Below are 23,353 nucleotides of genomic sequence, written 5' to 3' on the forward strand. Positions count from 1 at the left end.
TTTTGCCACAAAAACTGGGCAGTGGGACTTGGGGATGCACGTTATATCTGAAACCATTTCTGACTCAGCTTTTGAAACTGACTAGATTTCAGAGTGATAGTGTCCCAATAAATTAATGCACTGAAGGCTGCCAATGTTCATCTTTGTCTAGGATGCTGTCCCCAGTAGTCTGAAACTGAGAGCTGCATTAGTGATTAATATCATTGATGGGGTGAGGTGTGAAAGGAGGAAGTGGTCATGTAGGGATGCTCTAGAACAATAAAAGTTTATAATTTTACTTGTGCTTTCTTCATTCAACAGAGTTGGTGGGACTGGAGGCTGGTCCTCCAAGGGGTGTGAGCTTTTTTCCAGAAACCAGAGCCATGTTTCTTGCCAGTGCAATCACATGACCAGCTTTGCAGTGCTAATGGACATTTCAAAACGAGAGGTGAGTGGCCACACTCATGCAGCTGCCGGGCTAAGGTGTTTTTAAGGGGCCTCAGGTGTGATTTAAGAGCTTTCCCCCAACTGGTTAATTCCTTCTTTGCTCTCCTGCAAACAAAGCCAACAGCATGTCAGAAATGTATTCTTGTGGTGCCTGCCAGTGCTGCTGCAGTGAGGCATACATCCATATTCTCATTGAGTTTATTACATGGTCATAAAAATGTTGTTCTGGACTAAAAATTAATGCAGAAGACCACAAATTAGAATGCTGTGGAGTGGGGGCAGTGGGTGCAGGTTCCTTCTCAGTTCAGAAAAGGCTGCTTTGGGTCTTGTTATACCATGGTCTGATAGACTAAAGAGCCTGATATCAAATATTTGTTCCCCATGTAGATACGTATAGACGTGATCAAGTCACCCCTTAATCTTCACTTTGTTAAGCCAAATAGATTGAGCTCCTTGAGTGTCTCACTATGAGACATGTTTTTTTTGCTTTAATCAGTCTCATAAGTGTGCCCTTGTTGCCAAGAAGGCTAGCGGCATTTTGGGTATAAGTAGGGGCATTGCCAGCAGATCGAGGGACGTGATCATTCCCCTTCATTCTACATTGGTGAGGCCTCATCTGGAGTACTTTGTCCAGTTTTGGGCCCCACACTACAAGAAGGATGTGGAAAAATTGGAAAGAGTCCAGCGGAGGGCAGCAAAAATGATTAGGGGTCTGGAGCACATGACTTATGAGGAGAGGCAGAGGGAACTGGGATTGTTTAGTCTGTAGAAAAGAAGAATGAGGGAGATTTGATAGCTACTTTCAACTACCTGAAAGGGGTTTCTAAAGAGGATGGATCTAGATTGTTCTCAGTGGTGGCAGATGACAGAACAAGGAGTAATGGTCTCAAGTTGCAGTGAGGGAGGTTTAGGTTGGATATTAGGAAAAACTTTTTCACTAGGAGGGTGGTGAAGCACTGGAATGGGTTACCTAGGGAGGTGGTGGAATCTCCTTCCTTAGAGGTTTTTACGGTCAGGCTTGACAAAGCCCTGGCTGGGATGATTTAGTTGGGGATTGGTCCTGCTTTGAGCAGGGGGTTGGACTAGATGACCTCCTGAGGTCCCTTCCAACCCTGATATTCTATGATTCTATGATAAGGATGAAGACTTCTTCCCACACCACAGGTGGCTGCGCTTTATAGATATGTGAGTGGTCCTTATGTAGAAATGTACACATGCTACCCTCATCCAGAAATACATAAATGGGAACAAACAAATGCATGAACTTAACAGGTCCACTGAAACTTCAGTGTCTGTAACTCTCCCCACACAGTCTGTGGAGCAGATAGGGTCCAGGGCAGGCAGACAACAGGGCCCAAAAAGGCAATGGAGGTCTTGTGATTATTTGGATCCTTGCTCTCAACCCTGTGTACCCACTCTGTATTGCCCTACATCCACGCCCCACCCCATCATGCCTCCCCCTCCCCAAGCCATAGCAGCAGAGCAAGACTGGCAGTCCACTGTCTCTGGTGATGACGTCCTGCTGCATTCTGTGAGTGCAGAGGGGAGCCACAGAGTTACTGCCGCTCAAGTAAAGAGTGTGTGCTGTCTAATGCCTGCCTACTCCTGGTCAGTCTGGGGGCCATGTTGATCTTTGGAGCAAGGGAAAATGGCTGGAGGGAGGGAGCATCTTGTTAGCCTTTTCCCCTTCTCCATAGGGACTCATATTTTTCCATGCAGATTTGTGAGCCCTCTCCCCAGCACAAAAGATCATCTCGGTTAAAGTTAGTTAAAACCCTTGCAATCTTTCTGGGTGAAATGCCATCTATGAAATATAATGTCCTGGTTCCAATTGTTTGCTTTGTTTGTTTGCTGGCAATACTTACAGGAGGAAGCTAAGCAAGGTTTGGACATAAAGACGGCCTTGTTTTGCTTTCCTCCACAGAGAGTCAAATGTGACAAACTAACCACTAATGCAAAGCTCATGAAAATTCTCAGTTCCCACCTAAGAAATTACAGTGTCATAAAAGTAGAGACTCATGTTTATCTTTCTAAATATGATTGTACTGTAGTTATCTATATTTAAGCATAGATTTTACTTAAATCCAGAAGCCAGATTCACATCAGTATTCTCCACAGTGCACAAAACAACACTTGTCAGTTGAAAACCTACAGTACAGATCTTGTGAAAATGCCAGTTTTAAAAGAGTTAGTTTTTAATTTACTATCTTGAGGGGTTCTTGCTTGGCACAAAGTGATTTCCTGTTAACACTGATTTTCTTCAGGAAGCTGTAAATCAGGACAAAAGTAAAACTGGTTCGGTAGTTTGAAATTCACTGAATGGTGGTTTTGTATTTTTAATCCCCAGAGTGAGTTAAGTTTACCTGACTTTTAAAAGGGCTTATGATACATTTTCTTCATGCTCAAGAGGTTGAGTCCCCACTTCTATCTGTTCTGTAGTAAATCTGCTGGCTGGATATTAGGTAAAGGTTAGATTTTTTCCCCCTAAGGAATCACATCAGACAAAAAACATAATTAGAAGGAAACCTTCACAGAGATGTTTTTAATCTGTCACTCCACAGAATGGCGAGGTGCTTCCTCTGAAGATAGTAACTTACACGACTGTATCCATCTCACTGGTGGCTTTGCTGATGACCTTCATACTGCTAGTTCTGATCCGAACACTGCGTTCAAACCTGCACAGCATTCACAAAAACCTGGTGGCTGCCCTTTTCTTCTCGGAATTGGTCTTTCTTATTGGAATCAACCAGACAGAAAACCCGGTAAGAGACAGTTCAGTGCTTTTGGGATACCAGCTGCCGTTCAATTACTGAAGCTTTGTGTAAAGCTGTAAATAGAGTGTTCACACCGAAGTTTTGATCATTTGTTATCTATTTCACTTTTTCTTTTTCCTTTTTTGGGGGGGCTGGAGGCAGCACTACGGTTTCATTAGTATGAAGCTTACAGCTTTTTATACACCACTCACTGGGATGAATAGTAGTCCCATTAGATAGACCATCCCAATGTATGTTTTTCCCCCACTTAACAAATGAAAACTGCCCCCCCAAAGGGCAAATGTGACATAAGAATTGAACCCTGAACATACTGATTTCCTCCTTTTGTTGTGCCTGATAATGTTCTGCCTCACTTTATCGCTTCAGTACTGTGCAGAACAGACTCCTTTACAAGTCCACACAGAAGCTCCTAGTGCAGAAAGGCATGTCACCAAGCAGCTGTGCTATGCAGGAGCAGGGTCCATGTCCCACGCTGACACCGGTCATGCTGGAGAAGCCAATTGCCCGGCACAGGGAGCTTGCTACCTCCTGGCACCACAGGGAAACCCATTGCCTAGCACTGTTTTCTCCATTCACAGTGGTTTCTGGCTTTGGAACAGCATTAATATTTTTATAGCTTAGTACAGGCTTCTCCTGCAGTGGCCAGTGTGCATGAGGAGACACAACCTGGATTAAAACTGTGAATGGGGGAAATACAATATACGTGACATTTTCATGTTTTATAATCAGTGCCTCATTTGTAGCCATTTTTATGTAGCTATTATTATTATTTATTAATGGCATCCAAAGTGTACTGGGTTCAGTGCAGACAGGCAGAAGGCAAGGTTCCTGGACCAGAGAACTAGTAGTCTGCATAAACAGCCAACATACAGATGGGGCATGGAGTTGCAGTGAAAAGAATATAAAATCATACAAACAAGCTTTTACAATTAAGATCATTAGAAATGTTCCGCAAATATTATTGGAAAGTTCTGTTGGAAACATATCTTTTTAAACAGCCTTTACTCTAAATCCCAGATAAGTAACTTGAGAGAGAAGCTAGCTATAAACACAAGTGAAGCTGATTGCATTGATTTTTCATTGTCCAAGGGGAGAGAAGTACAAAAGACATGTAGATTTTAAGATTAGAAGGGTCCATTGTGATCATCTAGTCTGACCTCTTGCATAATACATGCCAATGAGCTTAATCCAGTACCTTCTGCATCAAGCCCATAACTTATGTTGGGACCATAGCATATATTTTAGAAAGATACGTGGTCTTGATTTAAAGACTTCAGGTGGTAGATTCTCTATCATGTCTCTAAGGGTATGTCTACACTATGGGATTATTCCGATTTTACATAAACCGGTTTTGTAAAACAGATTGTATAAAGTCGAGTGCACGCAGCCACACTAAGCACATTAATTCGGCGGTGTGCGTCCATGTACCGAGGCTAGCATCGATTTCCGGAGTGTTGCACTGTGGGTAGATATCCCGTAGCTATCCCATAGTTCCTGCAATCTCCCCTGCCCATTGGAATTCTGGGTTGAGATCCCAATGCAAAAACAGTGTCGCGGGTGATTCTGGGTAAATGTCGTCACTCAGTCCTTCCTCCGGGAAAGCAAAGGCAGACAATCATTTCATGCCTTTTTTCCCTGGATTGCCCTGGCAGATGCCATAGCATGGCAATCATGGAGCCCGTTTTGCCTTTTGTCACTGTCACTGTATGTGTACTGGATGCTGCTGACAGACACGTTACTGCACTGCTACACAGTAGCATTCGTTTGCCTTTGCAAGATACCAGAGACGGTTACCAGTCATATTGCACCGTCTGCCATTGTAAATTGGCGATGAGATGACGGTTATCAGTCATTCTATACTGTCTGCTGCTATCATGGGTTCTCCTGGCCGACCTCGCTGAGGTCGGCCGGGGGCGCATAGGCAAAAATGGGAATGACTCCCCGGGGGTCGTTCCCTTCCAATGTTTTGTCTAAAAATAGTCAGTCCAGTCTAGAATATGGGGCAAGTGTACTAGAGAACCAGAGAGCACAGCCGCTCCGTGTCAGAGCCCCAGAGATCCCACAGAAATGATGAGCTGCATGCCATTCTAGGGGGTGCCCCTGCAACGACCCCACCCGTTGCTTCCCTCCTTCCCCAACCCTCCTGGGCTACCGTGGTATTGTCCCCCCATTTGTGTGATGAAGTAATAAAGAATGCAGGAATAAGAAACACTGACTTTTTAGTGAGATAAAATCAGGGAGAGGAAGCCTCCAGCTGCTATGATAGTCCAGGGAGGACATTAAAGTGGGGCGGGGGGAGGAGACCAGCATCCCGCTGCTATGATAGTCCAGGCAGTACAGAATCTTTTCTTTAGACATCACGGGGGGGGGAGGGGGGCTGATGGAGCTCAGCCCCCAGTTGCTATGATGAGGACGGTTACCAGCCGTTCTGCACCATCTGCTGGGAATGACCAGGAGTCATTCCTATTTTTACCCAGGCGCCCCCGGCCGACCTCACTGAGGCCAGCCAGGAGCACTCACAGGATGATGACAAGGACGGATACCAGTCCTTTTGTACCGTACCGTCTGCCACCGGGGAGAGGAGAGGATGCTGCTGTTTAGCGCCACAGCACCCCGTCTACCAGCAGCATGCAGTAGACATAGGGTAACATTGAAAAAAGGCGAGAAACAATTTTTTTTCCCTTTTCTTTCGGGGCGGGGGAAGGTGTAAATTGATGACATACACCCTGAAACACCCGGGAAAATATTTTTGACCCTTCAGGCATTTGGAGCCCAGCCAAGAATGCAAATGCTTTTCAGAGACTGCGGGGACTGTGGGATAGCTGGAGTCCTCAGTACCCCCTCCCTCCCTCCATGAGCATCCATTTGATTCTTTGGCTTTCCGTTACGCTTCTCACGCAGCACTGTGCTGAGTCCCTGCTGTGGTCTCTGTCTATCATAGCCTGGAGATTTTTTTCAAATGCTTTGTCATTTCGTCTTCTGTAACGGAGCTCTGATACAACAGAGTTGTCTCCCCATACAGCGATCAGATCCAGTATCTCCCGTATGGTCCATGCTGGAGCTCTTTTTGGATTTGGGACTTCATCGCCACCTGTGCTGATCAGAGCTCCACGCTGGGGAAACAGGAAATGAAATTCAAAAGTTCGCGGGGCTTTTCCTGTCTACCTGGCCAGTGCATCCGAGTTCAGATTGCTTTCCAGAGCGGTCACAGTGGTGCACTGTGGGATACCGCCCGGAGGCCAATACCGTCAATTTGCGGCCACACTAACCCTAATCCGACATGGCAATACTGATTTCAGCGCTACTCCTCTCGTCGGGGAGGAGTACAGAAACCGGTTTAAAGAGCCCTATATATCGATATAAAGGGCCTCATTGTGTGGACAGGTGCAGGATTAAATTGGTTTAACGCTGCTAAATTCGGTTTAAACGCATAGTGTAGACCAGGCCTAAGTAAGTGTACTGTGGCACCTTATAGAGTAACAGAAGTTTTGGAGCATGAGCTTTCGTGGGTGAATACCCACTTCGTCGGATGCATGTCAAGTGGGTATTCACCCACGAAATCTCATGCTCCAAAACTTCTGTTAGTCTATAAGGTGCCACAGGACTCTTTGCTGCTTTTACAGATCCAGACTAACATGGCTACCTCTCTGATATCTAAGTAAGTGATTACAATGTACTCTTGCCATTAAAAATTTGCACCTAGTATAAATTTGTCTAGTTTAAGCATCCAGCAATTGCATCTTATTATGCATTTTCTGCTAAATTAAAGTGGTATCTACTGTCAGAAATCTCTTCCTCCTTTAGATGCTTCCAGATCATGATCAAGTCACTTCTTACCCTTCTTTTGGATAAACAAAATAGATTGAGCTTATTGAGTCTCTCGCTATATGAGGCATGTTTTCTCAGACCTCAAATAATTCTTGTAGCTCTTTACTGAATCCTTTACAGTTTTTCAACATCCCTTTTTAAAGTGTGGATGCCAGAGCTGGACACGCTATTCTAATAGTGATATCACTAATATTATATACAGAGGTAATATGACTTCCCTCCTCCTACTTCATATTTCCTGGCTTATACATCCAAGAATTGTGTTAGCCTTCTTATTACGGCATCACACTGGGAATTCATGTTCAGTTGGTTATCTTCCATTACTGCCAATTCCTTTCCAGCATCACTGCATTCTTGTCTCCCATTACAAGTGTGACCTACAGTCTTTATTCCTAGAAGTGTGACCATGCATTTGGCTGTATTATAATGCATGTTGCTCAGATAAGCCCCTTACCCAAGTGATCCAGATCGGTCTGTATAACTGGCCTTTCTCTATCATTATTTACCACTCCACCAATTTTTGTGTCATCTACAAATTTTACTAGCAATGTTTTTATATTTTCTTCTAGATCAGTGATACAGATATTGAACAGCAGTGGGCCAAAAACAGATCCCTGAAGGACCCCACTAGAAACCCCCCTCATTTACAATTAGTTTTTGTAAACTAAGTGCCAAGTTAATTGATATAAAAAGAGTAGACTAGCTCATTTTTAGCAGCTTACTTCAGAAGCATTGTTAATACCATCAGTATTACTTCCTGGTATTTTCATACTGCAATGTCCATTGTGTCAGGGACATGACCACCCTTTTCATTTTCCTCTCCGTGATTCAGTTACTATAATTTACTGTAACAGCCTTAACCTTAAGCCATCTTAAAAAGTCTTTTTAAGTTAGAGAATACATTTTATATCATGTAAGGCCACTCCTTGCAACCTCCCCAGTCAATTTAAGAAGCAGGGAGAACTGTAAGCTATGTGTGTTTGAGGCAATCATTCATCTGTCTGTGTGGAATGAGAGTTGTCTAACGAGTCATGCACTGATGAACATAAAAAGAAAAAGAATGTTGGAGCACAAATAATACTAAGGGGCTGGCACTGGGCCTGGCTTTTATGGGTTTCTGTAAACGAACAATCACATTTGAGGGAGAGCTTTTTAATCCCCCGTGGACTATTGATAGACAGACAATGATTTATTTTCTCTGTTCCTTACCTGAAAAAGGCAGAGTTTCAGTGCTGCAGCCTGCACAGATATGTGCCAATGGAAGCATAAAGAACCACACCTCTGTTAATATAGCTAAAGCTTTTTCTTTTGAGGGCTAAACTTTCAGCAGTCCTTGGTGTATTAAATTTGATGGAATTTGATGTGAGGGGTCAAAGAGAGAAAGTCAAAAGTGTTACCATGACCCTGTCACTATTCAACATGAACAGTTAGATATGCTTCAGGGTTCTCAGTACAGAGACTTCGGCCTGCTGAGACCCATGGCAAACAAGTTAGAAAGGTCATGCCAGGATCCGAAAATGTATTGATTGTGATGTACAGAACAGAAAGAATCCAAAACAAAGAATAAAGGTTTTGAAATTAAAATTGAGTGGTTATGCAAACCAATCTTAATCAAAACTTTTCAGAGGATATCGGATAGAGTCCCTTGTATTATCAAACACTCTTTCTTAGTAGGGAAAAAGGTGTTAGTTCTGTTGTTGGATTTTTAACTCAGCTCTGGGTTCTTATGATTATTTCCCTTTGGCCAAACAGACAGAAAAAAGGGGGAGGAGAGATAGGACAGTAAAGGTGGGGGGAAATACAGCTTTCTGTAAATTCACAGGATCAAGGCGGCTGGTCGGTCATTGATGCATGCTCTGGATTAGCAGCTCATTCATGATGGATGTTGCTCTGGGGCTTACTTGGCTAACATCTGGCTAGTCTTGGCAGATCTCTCACTTTCATGAGTCCTTCTTAGGTTGAACAGAGCTAAATCTCACATGTATCAATCTGTGGTCATTGCTGGTGAAGGTCAGGCATCTTCACTGCCCTGTTGAGGGTCTGGATGTCTCCGAAGATCCTTAAGGTTCACCAACAATGGGCAGAGTCTCAGGAGTGAAGCAGCGGCCTATTAGCCAGTCCCAAGGGAATCCCCCAAAGGTCCATATTTTTGTTCTTTGAAGTCTTTTTTTTAAGGGGTCAGAAAAGGGTGTGATGGGTGGAATAGACCATCTCCTCATTATCTGCCCCACCAATTAGCTTAATTACCAATATCTCAGTTTCAAACTATGACCCTTAGTATAGTCATTGGGTCAGATCAGTAGCCCTTTTTAGTTTATACTTAATACCCTTTCTGTCAGCATTCATTATGAATTATAGAATACCAGGGTTGGAAGGGACCTCAGGAGGTCATCTAGTCCAACCCCCTGGTCAAAGCAGGACCAATCCCCAACTAAATCATCCCAGCCAGGGCTTCATCAAGCCTGACCTTAAAAACCTCTAAGGAAGGAGATTCCACCACCTCCCTAGGTAACCCATTCCAGTGCTTCACCACCCTCCTAGTGAAAAAGTGTTTCCTAATATCCAACCTAGACTTCCCCAATGAGTTGTTATTCATTCTATAAACTTTCACCCACCTTCCAAAAATTGAACTTGCAATTGGGGTTGGCATGCATAGACCCCAATTGTACACCATTGGAAAATTAACTATGATATCCAAGGTCCTTTGGGTGAAATTCACCTTAGGCCTAAGTGGTTTTTTAGTGGTGCATTAATCTAATGCAAGCTCTTGCATGGGGTATTTTTTCCTTCTTCTACTTACTAAGCTTATGTACCTTTAACTGAGAAGACAGTGCCTCAGAGAGAGGTAAGACTTACTTTTACAAGTGCATAGATCGCACTGGGATCTGGGATGAAGACTGTGGCCAGTAACTGCATTCCTCAGGCATAATGGAACTTTCTACCACATGGGTAAAGCTCATTAGTGCAGGGGCAGAGCTTTCTCAGGGTCCAGTCCAAGGCCTGGTCTACACTTACTTCACATCCTTGCGGCACTGAATCGACGGCTGTGGCTCCCCCGTCGACTTTGCTTCCGCCTCTCACACTGCTGGAGTTCAGCAGTCGATGGGAGAGCAATCCGGGATCGATTCATCACATCTACACTACATGCAGTAAATCGATCCCCAATAGATAGATCGCTACCCGCTGATCCGGTGGGTAGTGTAGACATACCCCAAGACTAAGGGATGATCTCCCACAGGAACTCAGAACCATCACAAACCTCATCACCTTCCACTCCTGTGCAAGGCACACGTCTTCAACCTAGACTGCTCTGGTATAAACACAGCATGCACATTAAAAAAAACCAGAACCATAACAAAGCCCTACCAAAACAAAACAGTCCACTGCACACACAATCCTCCCCCTGGGGAGAGGGTGTGAGAGAGAATAAACTTCACATGGCAGATGTTAGCCACATCACTTAGGGCACCATTAGAAGGTTCTTAGGCCCTATGGTGATTAGGGAAGTATATGTAGAACTTATGTAGCTGTCTTGGGAGCTTTTAGTTGTAGATTGGCGTAAGAGTAGGGATCCATCAGCCCCATAAAGCCCTAATGTGCCATCTGTGGTTGTGTTCATGTGGCAGCTAAGCCTGTTTTGTTGAATCCATCTGACTCTGCCATTGTGTATGTATTACATAGTCAGGGGGCTGATCTATATGATCCCTCTGAGTGTGAAATGGAGCCAAAAGTCAGAGGTTGCAATCAGCAGCCTTGCTAAGAAACTTTTGTCCTCTTGGCTTCCATCTTGGTTTTGTGAATCTTAAACTATTAAAAGTAGTGGACACTCCATGCCTTGCTTCTGCAAAAAATGCTGTTTATTTTCGAGTGATTGCTCATGTGTATTCCACAGTAGGTGTGTGTGTGCTCGCCACGTGCACCGGTGCCGGAAGTTTTTCCCTTAGCAGTACCCGTAGGGGAGCGCCCCTAGCGACCCTTGGAGTGGTGCCGCCATGGTGCGCTCCCCCCTCCTCAGTTTCTTCCTGCCGTTAGTGAAGGTGCTTCAGAACGGCTCTGCTCCAGCACGGCTGTAGCTTTCCCTCGTGGACGCTGTTAGTTCATAGTTAGCAGTGCCTGTAGTTTGAAAAAGGAAAGTAGTTTTAGTTAGAATTAGTTAAGTGCGCCCGGGTCGGGGCATGCCCCGGGCTTTAAGTCGTGTGACACTTGCAAATGGCTTATGCCCATGAGTGATCTGCACAAGGACTGTTTATGCTGTCTGGGGGAAACCAACCTCAGCAATCGCTGCAGGATTAGCAGACCCTTCAAACCTCGGACCAAGAAGGAGCAGGACATTCAGCTCTGAGCCATTTTGATGGAGTCGGCCCTGACCCCAACACCGCTGCGCCGCTCTGAGTCAGCACTGAGCACCGCAGCATTGGTGCGCGGCGACCCAACGGTGCCATCCACCAGTCGGCACTGCTCCCCATCCATGGGACCCTCAAAAAAGGCGAAAAACAGGTCTTCTCCGCCAAGGCACCCAAGCAAGACTGGGGGAGAGAGTAGACCCGCGTTGGGCAGCTCTCGGTCCCCATCGGCCTCGCGGCCTCTGCCTCAAGTTAAGCAGAGTAGCCCAGCCCACTTCGAGCCGGCCTCCCTGAACGCCAGTGGCCACATTCAGGTGCCCTCCATGCCGGAGGCCCTGCAGGCAGCTCAAGACATTATGTCTTTGCCGGTACCGGTAGCACCGCCGTCGTCAGCTTCCCGGTCCAGAGGCAAGCTACCGCTCGGACCCCCGCAGTTGCTGCCTGGATGGTACCGCACATGGTTGAGGGAAGGTTCCCAACGCCATTCCCCACTCAGTGACCGGCCCGTGCACAGTCTGCGCTGGTCCCTGTCATCCCCCACCAGGTTGTCTGTCTGGGTACCAATGGCAGGAGTTCCAGGCACCGCTTCGCCTGGAGGGAACGTAGACCTCGTGAGGAGAGCGTGCCCCGTGGAGACCAGGACAGACAGCACTGGAGGTCGTTGTCTCCAAGAAGCTACTGTAGCCCCTTGCGGTATGGGCATTGATGCCGTTCCCGTTCTTCGTCTTGCTCGAGGTCCCTGCCACGGCACCGCTCCTGCAGCCCCAGGCATCGATCGCCAGCAGTCCCACTCCTCTATGCCGGGATCACGATCTCACGGTCGGCATCACTCCTGATGCCACCACTCATCACAGTCCCTGGCCAGGACCAAGTTCAAACCGCAGCAGGCTCCCAGTCAGGCCACCCTCTCTAGATATGAGCCCCCTTATAAAAAGTCAAGGGACTATAAAAAGCGCCCGCAAAGGCAATCCCAGCCTGCGCCCCAGCCTGGGCCCTCTAAGGGTAACCGGGGGGGAAAGTTTTGATGGGACGCCCAGGGGCGACTTACCAGTTCATACCAGGGATCCACCTGCAATAAAATCTCCTTTCTCCAACTGGTTGTGTGCTTTTCTCCTGGAGTGGTCATGGCTGACCTCAGACCGATGGGTCCTCAACACCATCTCCCGGGGCTACACCCTCCAGTGTACATCTACCCCCCAACCACCCACCCTCCATCACTATCCCTCTTCAGGGACCCCTCTCACAAGAGCCTACTTGAACAGGAGGTGAGGCGGCTCCTTGGCTTAGGAGTGGTGAAGGTGGTGCCAGCGGAGTTCAGATGCAAGGGGTTCTACTCCCGCTATTTCCTTATCCCGAAGGCCAAAGGGGGGCTCAGGCCCATCCTGGACCTGCGAGGTCTGAACCAATACATGGTAAAGCTCAAGTTTCACATGGTTTCTCTGGCCTCCGTCATCCCCTCCCTGGATCCCAGGGACTGATGTGCCACCCTTGATCTACAGGATGTGTACTTCCACATTCATATATTCGAAGGACACAGACATTTCCTCCATTTCACGGTTGGGCAGGAACACTACCAGTTCACTGTCCTCCCGTTTGGCCTGTCCACAACTCCCAGGGTTTTCACAAAGTGCATGTATGTGATAGCGGCCTACCTCAGATGTCAGGGGGTCCAGATCTTTCCCTATCTCAATGACTGGCTGGTCAAGGGCAGTTCCAGGTCACAGGTACACTCCTCCTGTATCACTCCTCCTGTCCACGTGCGCCATGTTGGGCCTGTTGGTAAACAATGCCAAGTCCATGTTAGTTGCAGTGCAGTGCATAGAGTTCATTGGGGCAATTCTGGACGCGACGTCGGCCAGAGCCTCCCTCCCACCAGACAGATTCGAAACCCTGAGGGAGCTCATCAACACTGTCACAAGGTTCCCCGTGACCACAGCCAGAGCGTGCCTCCAACTCCTGGGTCATGTGTTGGCATGCACGTACATGGTTCGTCCCACCAGACTCAGGATGCAGCCCCTCCAGCTCTGGTTGGCCTTGGTATTCTCCCAGTCCAGAGACAGGATGGACAAAGTCCTCACTATGCCCGAACTGGTGGTAGCCTCCCTGCGATGGTGGTCCTCCCCAGGGAACATGCTCCAAGGGGTCCTGTTCAGGGGTCGACCCCATCTGGTGTCTGGTGCATCGGACCTGGGGTGGGGAGCCCATGTGGAAAACCTTCAGACCCAAGGTGCCCTGCACATAAATGTCTAGGAGCTCACGGTGGTCTGTCTGGCATGTGTGGTATTCCACTCACAGCTGGTGGGAAGAGTGGTCAGGGTTCTCACAGACAAAACAACCTCGATGTTCTACATCAACAGGCAAGGCATGGCCCATTCCTCACCCCTCTGCCAGGAAGCCATCAGACTGTGGGACTTCTGCATAGCCCACAATATTTACCTGGAAGCCCACCACTTACAGGGCATCTGGAACTCTCGGGCAGATCGGCTGAGCCGAGACTTCTCCTCTCAGCATGAGTGGTCACTGCAGCCAGAGGTGGTGCACAGGATTTTCCAAATGTGGGGCACTCTCCAAGTGGACCTGTTCTCGACCCAGCAGCACTGCTGGTGTCCCCACTTCTGCTCCAGGGGAGGGTTGGGCATGGGCGCGATCTCCGATGCCTTCCTTCTGTCCTGGTCGGGCCAACTTTTCTGTGCCTTTCCCCCGATTCCACTGATCCGGCAAGGTCTTGGAAAAGATAAAGACGGACAGGGCCCATGTCCTGATCGCCCAGGCAACATGGGTATGGGACTCTCATGAGCCTGGCAGTCGCCCCGCCATGGCCATTGCTGTCCCACCCGGGCCTGCTCTCCCAGGACCAAGGTCACTTCCTCCACTCCAACCTAGTGGCACTCCACCTCATGGCGTGCCTGCTCAATGGTAAGGCCAGGAGGAGAGGACTTGCTCAGAAGGGGTTCAGCGCGTCCTCCTGGAGAGCAGGCAGCCCTCCATGCATCAGGCCTACCTGGCGAAATGGTCTTGGTTTTCCCTGTGGGCTGCTGATCGGGGCATCTCGCCTGTGGCTGCTCCGATCCAGCTTATATTAGGCTACCTCCTTCATCTTAGGGCCCAGGGCCTAGTGCCCTCGTCTGTCAAGGTGCATGTGGTGGCCATATCCGCCTTCCACCTGCCAGTGCAGGGTCACACAGTATTTTCTCATGCCATGACTGGTCAATTCCTTAAGGGTTTGGATCACCTCTTCCCGTATGTTAGGCTCCCAGTCCCATGGTGGGACCTGAACTTGGTGCTGACCAGGTTAACTGGACCTCCATTTGAACTGCTACCTACATGCTCCTTGTCACCCCTCTCATGGAAGGTAGCCTTCCTGGTGGCGATCACGTCCGCTAGGCAGATCTCGGAGCCCTAGGCCCTGACCTCCAAACCCCCGGTGCACAGTGTTCCATAAGGATAAGGTCCAGCTTCGACCACATCCTTTGTTCCTCCCTAAGATGGTCTCTGCCTACATTATGGGCCAAGACATTTTCCTGCCTATGCTCTGTCCAAAATGCCACACGTCCAGTGAGGAGCATTGCCTTCACATGGTGGATGTGAGACGGGCTCTGGCTTTTTACCTGGAATGTACAAAACTGTTCAGGAAATCTTCACAACTGTTCATCGCCTGGCTGAACACATGAGAGGCTGGCCAATCTCCACTCGTCGGCTCTCCAACTGGATCATCTCATGTATCCGTACTTGTTATGACCTGGCGGGAGTCCCCCTGCCACCGATTGTGAGGGTGCACTCGACCATGGTGCAAGCCTCGTCAGCTGCCTTTCTGGCCCATGTCCCTATTCAGGACATCTGTAGGGCTGCCACATGGTCATCGGTTCACACATTAACCTTGCATTATGCGATAGTCTCCCAAACCAGGGAAGATGCTGTGTTCGGCAGGGCGGTGCTCCGTTCTGAGTGTCTGTGAACTCCTACCCACCTCCAACAGATATAGTTTGGAATCACCTATTGTGGAATGCACATGAGCAATCACACAAAGAAGAAAAGACAGTTACCTTTTCCGTAACTGGTGTTCTTCGAGATGTGTTGCTCATGTCCATTCCACATCCCGCCCTCCTTCTCTCGGAGTTGTCTGGCAAGAAGGAACTGATGGTGGGGGGGAGTGCGCAGTGCCCCTTATGCCGTGCCATGGCGGCACCACTCCAGGAGTCGTGGGGGGCGCTCCCCCCGTATGGGTACTGCCAAGGGAAAAACTTCCAGCACCAGTACACCTTGTGAGCATGCACACCTATTGTGGAATGGACATGAGCAACACATCTCGAAGAACGCCAGTTACGGAAAGAAATATCAGAGGGGTAGCCGTGTTAGTCTGGATCTGTAAAAGTTGCAAAGAGTTCTGTGGCACCTTATAGACTAACAAACGTATTGGAGCATGAGCTTTCGTGGGTGAAGTGGGTATTCACCCACGAAAGCTCATGCTCCAATACGTTTGTTAGTCTATAAGGTGCCACAGAACTCTTTGCCGCAGTTACGGAAAGGTAACTTTTTTTTTCTTGTTAAATTGTTAAGTGTTGCACACAGAACAAGGTGAGTGTGTTAGAATGGCCCAAGCCATCAAATGTATAGCAAATATACACAAATAAATTAACTTCAGAAAAGGTGGGGGTTTAATAACTGAAAGAATTTTAGACTCAAATATGTAATTCTCAACAGTCAGACCACATGCAGGCCACACAATCTAAAAATAAAGGCTTACAAAATCACTTTTCTAAAGCTCTTAATACTATGACAAAAGAATTAAATAAATTTTAATGTACAGTTTTTTTCAAAGACTTATTAATATTTTCTTTAGCATCTAGTGAGTATCCAGTCTTGTGTGTGTTGCATGGGTCGTTGATTCGGCAGGAGCAGCTGTAATCTAATGTTCTTTTTCCTTCCCCAGTTTGTGTGCACTGTGATAGCCATCCTCCTGCACTACTTCTACATGAGCACCTTTGCGTGGATGTTTGTAGAACAGCTCCACATATACCGCATGCTGACTGAAGTGAGGAACATCAATTTTGGACATATGAGGTTCTACTATGTCGTTGGTTGGGGGATTCCTGCTATTATAACAGGTAGGGGAAGTAGGTCACCAATGCTGAAAAGCCAAAACACCACCATTCCTTTCCCCTCCCCCACTATTCAGGATGCATTAATGCATGTGCTTAATGTCTATTGAAATCAGTGGGACTTAAAGTTAACCACGTGCTTAAGTGCTTTCCTGAATCAGGGCAATAACCACCAGCAAATAAGAAGACATCAGACTGAACTTGACAAATCAGAGCAATGAATGCTGCTTGCCCTAATTAAATCAAGATCTATTGAAAGCACTCAGAAGTAACATTGTCTGTATTGTAATTACTTTCTCTGTAGCTTAGAGAGATTTTGCTCGTCCTATGCTGGCAGACTAAGGTTATGTCTACATTGCTATAGAACAGCTGTGGCTGGCCCAGGTGACTTGGGCTTGGGCTGCAGGGCTATACAGTTTCAGTGTGTGGGCTGGAGCCCAGGTTCTGGGACCCTCCACCCTCATGGGGTCATCAGTAATTTTCCCTGTTATCCTTTTATTTCTGTTTTGTGATTTAGGTCTCGCTGTGGGTCTGGACCCACAGGGCTATGGGAACCCTGACTTCTGCTGGCTTTCTGTTCACGATACCCTTATCTGGAGTTTTGCAGGCCCTGTTGTGATAGTTGTGGTCGTAAGTATTGTGGCGTTTGCCTCTTGCGCTGACTGTTCTCTGTTGCTGTTTTTTTATTTTTGTTTGATCGCTATCTATTCAGAATCTTATTTAAATGTGTAACTATTGTATCCAATCTAGCATCCCTTGTGGAAGTAAGTGCAGTTCACATGAGTACCCCCATTGAAATCAGTGGACCTACTTGAATGAGAAAGGACTGATTGTATGAGTAATGGTTACATGGTCAGGCCCATGTTTTCTGCTTTTTCCTACCCCCTGATGAGAGTTTCATTTAAGCTCATTGTTTAGGGCTGTCTTACTAGATTTGTATTAATGCAAACTCAGTAGCATAGCATCCCAAGAAGGTTGCTAATGGACCTTGGCTCAAAGCTTGGTCAGTTTGGAAACATGAAGAAACCCCTAACTACAAGAGAAAAGCTCTTGGCACTGAAGACTTTTGATGTTAAAAAAAATTCCATTGTCAGTGAAAAACAAGCTCTGACAAATTCAGGAAGAAAGATCTACTTTGTGTTATTTACATTTCCCTTTCAGATCAACACAGTCCTCTTCATACTAGCAGTGAAAGCATCATGCAGACGAAGACAACGCTCATTTGAAAGAACTGGAGTCATGTAAGTTTGCAGTCGAGGCTCAAAAACTGATGAAGATCCCTGACCAGGAACAGATCATATCCTCGCTAAAAAGGAACTGTAGAGGGTGGGAAAAGAAGCAGAATGCTGTACAAACGGGGGAAGTTTGTGCTGAGCAGAAGAGGCTGAGCCAGTGTGCCATCCTTTCTCCCCATCCCCCACTCCTGGGCTCTGTAGAAACCCCTCCATGGACCAGAGGCTCTGCATTTTTGGTGGGGTTATAGCAAGGCATGGAAGGGGAAAAGTTGAGAGATTGACCACTCCACCTGGTATCGTTCCAATCTACCACAATTTTTCTCAGCATTATCTTCCATGAAGTTCCCCATCACAAAATACATCTCCCTGAGGGGGTTTTGAGCTAGGTGTTGGCAGACTCCTCAGGGCCATGTGTGGCGATGTAGACACGAGGCCCAGAGAGCTCTCCCTTTCTTCCTCATGCACCATCAGATTCATAGGTTTGCCTCCAGGAGTGCTCTTTCCTGCTGCTGTCTTAGCAAAGGTCTTTTGAGGCAACATGTCCATCCTAATCCACAGAAGGATATGTTCTCCTCACCGCCAGTTGAGATGGGCTGAGTCAGAAATTCCGCATGCTGAAACTCGCTGCGTTTCCTGGCTCTGTGATAGACTGTTTCCATTTAAGTCATGTTGTGCCCGAAGCTTGTAATTTACCTGTGAACTATAATGTGATTAGCTAGTGGCTAGTCAGCCCTGTTTTTCAAATTAATAAGCTGTATGAGATTTCCCAAGGCATCCACTAGCTGTTCCTTGAACACATGTACTGGTGGCCAGTTTTAGAAACAATAAGAAAAAAAGTGATTTCTTTAAAAGTTATCGTTTGCTTTTTGTTTCGTTTTTTAATCTCCTTAAGTGAAGAGAGTCTAATTGCCATATAATGGAGGGTCATATTTGTCCCAGAATCTATATTCTATAAAAACAAGCCTTTACCAATAGAACTATCTCCGTGCGTTTTTTAAATGTATGTGAAAATAGTATTTTTAAACAAATACCTCAGAGTATCTGCAATTCAAACCTTGAAACATTGTGCTCAGATAGGAGAACCTGAAAGTGAAACTGACAAACAGAACTAAAATAGACTTTACTGATTTTATTGTCCATGGGGAAGAAATTCAAGAAGTAAGCGAACAGCAGAGTGTCGAGGAAAGAGGACTTCTAACATGTTTGTTTGAATGTTCTACGGTATGAGTGGCTTGAGAGAAGTTCTCGGAATCAGGAGCTACTGAATTTTTTCTGCTCAAATATTCATAAAGGGGCTGCCCAGTCACCAGAATATCCAGACACTTATCTCCTAGTTCTATTCCTGACTCAGCCATGGCCGTGGGCAACTCATTTAATATTTCCCCGGCTGCTAATAATACTTCCTTGAGGAATGTGGCATCTGAACATTCTCCCTTATGGGATGTGCTAGTTGTGGCACTGAGCCATGGGAAACTTTTGGAAAGTAATGCCAATTGGAGCGTCATGCCTCTCATTCACCAAACTTCAGAGCTGAGATTGTGTAAGAGTCATGCAGCGCCAGCCTCAATTCCTTCTTTCTGCGGCAAGTTGTGGATCTAGGAACTGTCTCTCTGTGCCAGGAGTATAATTATTACTTGGTGCTTATTGACCACTTTATTTGTCAAAGTGCTTCACAGACATTAACTAATTAACACCAGTAACCCAGGGATCAGCAGGCATTATTAGCCCAATTTTACAGATAGTAAAAAGTGAGGTACCAAAAGATGAAATGACTTGTGCAAAACCACAGTGAGTCATTGACAGAGCCAGGATTAAAGCTCTGGCATTTCTGTCACCTAGACCCATAAACAGTTCACTAGGCCATGCTGCCTCTCCAAGCCAGGCCCTGTGCCCTGTATAGTGAATGAACAAAGTGCATTAAGAATTGTAGCTGGCTCATGGGGTGTTAGATTATATTATTTTACTATTTTTCTGCCTTAATGCAAGTGACTTTGTGTGTTTACGTTAGCTCCGTGCTGCGAACTGCTTTCCTCCTGCTGCTGCTGATCAGTGCCACGTGGTTACTGGGGTTGATGGCAGTGAACAGTGATGTCATGACATTCCATTATCTCTTTGCCATCTTCAGCTGCTTACAAGTAAGTTATATAACATTAAGTTACTGTACCTCTTCAGATCTAGAACATGCTGCATATTGAACAGCCATCTCCTTGCAGTGATGCTCCATTAACAGGGAAAATCCATTAAATCCAATATCAGACCAGGGCAACTACCTTTTAAAACTGAGTTTCCAATTGAAGAAAATGGAAGGTCCTAGGTGCAGTTTCCACCCCCTTTATCTCAAGTGGTGGTGGGGGGGATTATCAGACCCTTCAATAAATGGAGCTTTCTATTCTCTCAGTGGTTCCAGATGTACTTCTAGTGGAATTCATGGTGGGCAATTTCATTACTAATAAAAGGAAACGGATTATCTCAGACACAACCTCCTGCCTGACTAAATAAACTCTAGTTATCGTCTCTTCTGTATTAACACTGGCGTTCTTGCTAGCAGTAACAAGAAGTTGTGGTTTTCCATCCCATGTGGACAGCTTACAATTGAATTTACTGTAGGAAAGACAAATGGAGGAGATGACTTTCATCTGTGTTAGAGAAGCTGTTAACAGCTCTGGAGATATTTAAGAGTAGGTTAGATAAATGTCTATCAGGGATGGTCTAGACAGTATTTGGTCCTGCCATGAGGGCAGGGGACTGGACTCGATGACCTCTCAAGGTCCCTTCCAGTCCTAGAGTCTATGAATCTATGAACAGGTTGACGGTCATAGCACACCCCCCAGCTGATTGAGAGGGACCTGGTGAGGAGATAGTAATGGGATTCAGAATCCGATCACTAGTTTGAATGTGGCCCGTGATGGTAGTGACCAAAAGTCACTTGCATCTTGTTGGCCTGTGTGAAATGAATTAATTGACAGGTATCCACAGTACAAAAACCCCATGGGGTCCCCTGGTTGTCAGGCTTAGTAAAGAGATCATGGATTGAGTGGGTTAAAAAATAAAACTCCTCACTTTCCTCTCAAGGTGGTTCCTTCAGCTCAGGGTGTAGGCACATCGGTGGGCCACCATGGGGGATGCTGACAGTGCCACTGCTGTGTTACAACTGGTCTGTAAGGAAATAAATTCAGTTACTGGAGATGTAAATCCTTTCCCAAGCCTGAACAAAAAATCTAAAGTAAAAGGATGTTAAATACAACATAAGTTCAGAGGGAAGAAAATAAGAGACTGGAATTTTCCTCTTACCTTGCCTGGAGAGTCAAAGTGCCACGTAATGTTTCACATCATTGCTGCCTTTGAACTTAAAAAAAAAAAAAAGACATATTTATGTGAATTTCATTAATGAGTAATCCCAATGAGCTAATGTCAGATAGGACTAATTTGACTGAATGCTTAGAGAGATCATGCCTTAAGATTAATATTAATCTACCTCAATTGATTAGTCTGAAATCATGAAATGCAGGCATCTTGGGACATTGGTGCTGCGGTAACTTCATGAGTGATGAGTTCAAAGCAGTACACCTGCAACCTAAATAAATAACAGATTTGGCAGCTGCACCGAATGACTCCCAAACACACACACACATGCTACATAAGCAGCCCCTAGATTACAGTGTTCCTGCCAGGAGTATGAATAACCTGCAAAGAGGCTTAATGTAGGGGTGACTGCTGGCTCAGAGGAACATACACCTGTTAGCACATGGTCCCAGCCCCACCCTTAACACTCCTCCGCAGCTCCTGTTTTAGAGGGTTTGCAGAGCGCGCTCTCTCTCTCGCTCTCTCACTCTCTCTCTCTCGCTAATGTTTTTAAGGGGATCTAGCACAAAAGTGCCCCACTTCTGCCATTCCCAAGGCTTTCACTGCTGGCTATGATATTTTTATGGGTTCCCATGTACCTGTCAGGATTTGGACCTCTACCCAGTGTACAAACTGAAAAATATTAATGTTGGTACCACACACAAGCATCCTGCAGTGTCCTGAACCATTCGACAAGGGACCTGAACTCTCTTGTGCACATTTGAATAGAATGTTTCCCTCCCAAACTACAAGGGTGCTAACAACCATCCTCTGCGATGCACCAGGCAGTTCTCAGAGGAAAATTGCATTTGTGTTTTCCCGGTGTTTTTGTGGTAATACAAGTAGCTGGTAGCAAAGCATGACTCCCTGAGGGATTGACCATTATCAATTCACTAAGGACAGCAAGTGCTGAATGCTGTGGTGGTCAGTCATTGCTATTAAAAGCATGTACCATATGCTGGAATTAAGAGCAGGTTTGAAAAAGGCTGTTCACTAATTTCCAGTTGTATTTTCAGTCCAGTAGTAATAAATCCTGCATTTATCTTAGATTATTTTTCTCTCTGTGTCTAACAACCCAGGGGCTCTTCATTTTCTTCTTCCACTGCGTTTTTAATAAAGAAGTCAGAAAGCACTTGAAGAACACTTTAACTGGAAAGAAACCCCTTCCAGATGACTCTACTACAACAAGAGCTACATTATTAACCGTAAGACGCCATCTTGGAAAAACATTTTCTTGTTTATAGTTGTCAGCCACCCATACATATAATTTTAACTAACTTGTCCATAACAAAATTAATTCTTCCTCCCTGCTTTGAGTGATTCACTGGAAGCCTTTTCATTTTAAAACAGAAATGAAAACTTTTTGGGACAGGAAATTATTTTCTTCAAGTAAAATGGAGCATCATGAAGCTATTAGCTATTTGCACAAGACTTTTTGTGCAAATGCTAGTGGCATGGCTTTTTACTAAGAACTTCTTTTTTTATTCTCACAAAGTTGAAAGTAAAGATAGTGTCTGTTAACTGTGGTTATTCATTTTATTCTAAACTGATTATTTATCAGCAGTTTTCTGCCCAGTTTGTAATAATGTTAACTTGTATAAGTGGCAGTTGAAAGTTGTTAAGTAGAATGGCTAGCTGCCACTGAAATTATATTGCACATATTTTCAAGTGAGTAAAAGCAATTCCTTGTTCATAAAAAGATTCTTGTTTACAGTTTCCCCCATAAGGTAATATGTAAAGATTTGTTCTGGGTAATTATTGCTTGGCACTTTTCATGTTCCTACTTATAAGACCGTTACTTAGTTCCCTGGGAGGCAGCTTTTATTATCTTCATTATACAGGTGAGAAGCTGAGGCAGGGAGATTAAATACCTGATTCTCAAAAGTGTTGAGCAATCACAGTTGCCCCCAAGGAGGGTTAATGGAAAACTTTACCTCTGCCACTAGACCCCCTTCCATGTGGAGTCCCAACAAGGATCAATTCTCTCTCCTGTCCTACTCAACATTTACATGCAGCCATTAGGTGAACTAGTGAGATGACATGGACTCAATATACAGATGACACTCAGCTCTGCTTCTCCTTCACTACCTATGATCATACTCTACCACCAAGATGGCCAGTGCTTGGACGAGATCAGCTCATTGATAAAGAACAGCAGGTTTAAACAGGACCACAGCAACACAGAGGTGATGCTGATGGGCAGAAGAAAGCACTCTGAGTAGTTTGCAGCCACAGTATGAGCTCCTTTGGTTGAAAGTACACACGCACAATTGGTCAATTCAGTTCATAGTTTGGGGGTATTCTTG

At 45.8% G+C, this 23,353-nt stretch overlaps 1 protein-coding gene across 3 annotated transcripts in view; it reads left to right on the forward strand.

Annotated features, from left to right (window-relative positions):
- The window catches only part of CELSR1 (cadherin EGF LAG seven-pass G-type receptor 1), a 273,070-nt gene that overhangs the window by 239,112 nt on the left and 10,605 nt on the right, over positions 1–23,353 (forward strand). For all 3 annotated transcript variants that reach the window (XM_039515540.1, XM_039515523.1, XM_039515530.1), the window contains exons 23-29: positions 301–427; positions 2,988–3,188; positions 16,302–16,476; positions 16,988–17,100; positions 17,632–17,711; positions 19,714–19,840; positions 22,127–22,252. In XM_039515540.1, the coding sequence (XP_039371474.1) occupies positions 301–427; positions 2,988–3,188; positions 16,302–16,476; positions 16,988–17,100; positions 17,632–17,711; positions 19,714–19,840; positions 22,127–22,252 (949 nt within the window). The remainder of the gene's footprint in view (positions 1–300; positions 428–2,987; positions 3,189–16,301; positions 16,477–16,987; positions 17,101–17,631; positions 17,712–19,713; positions 19,841–22,126; positions 22,253–23,353) is intronic.

Source organism: Mauremys reevesii, linkage group 1 (genome assembly GCF_016161935.1).
Source record: "Mauremys reevesii isolate NIE-2019 linkage group 1, ASM1616193v1, whole genome shotgun sequence".
In the NCBI taxonomy this organism is placed as follows: domain Eukaryota; kingdom Metazoa; phylum Chordata; order Testudines; family Geoemydidae; genus Mauremys; species Mauremys reevesii.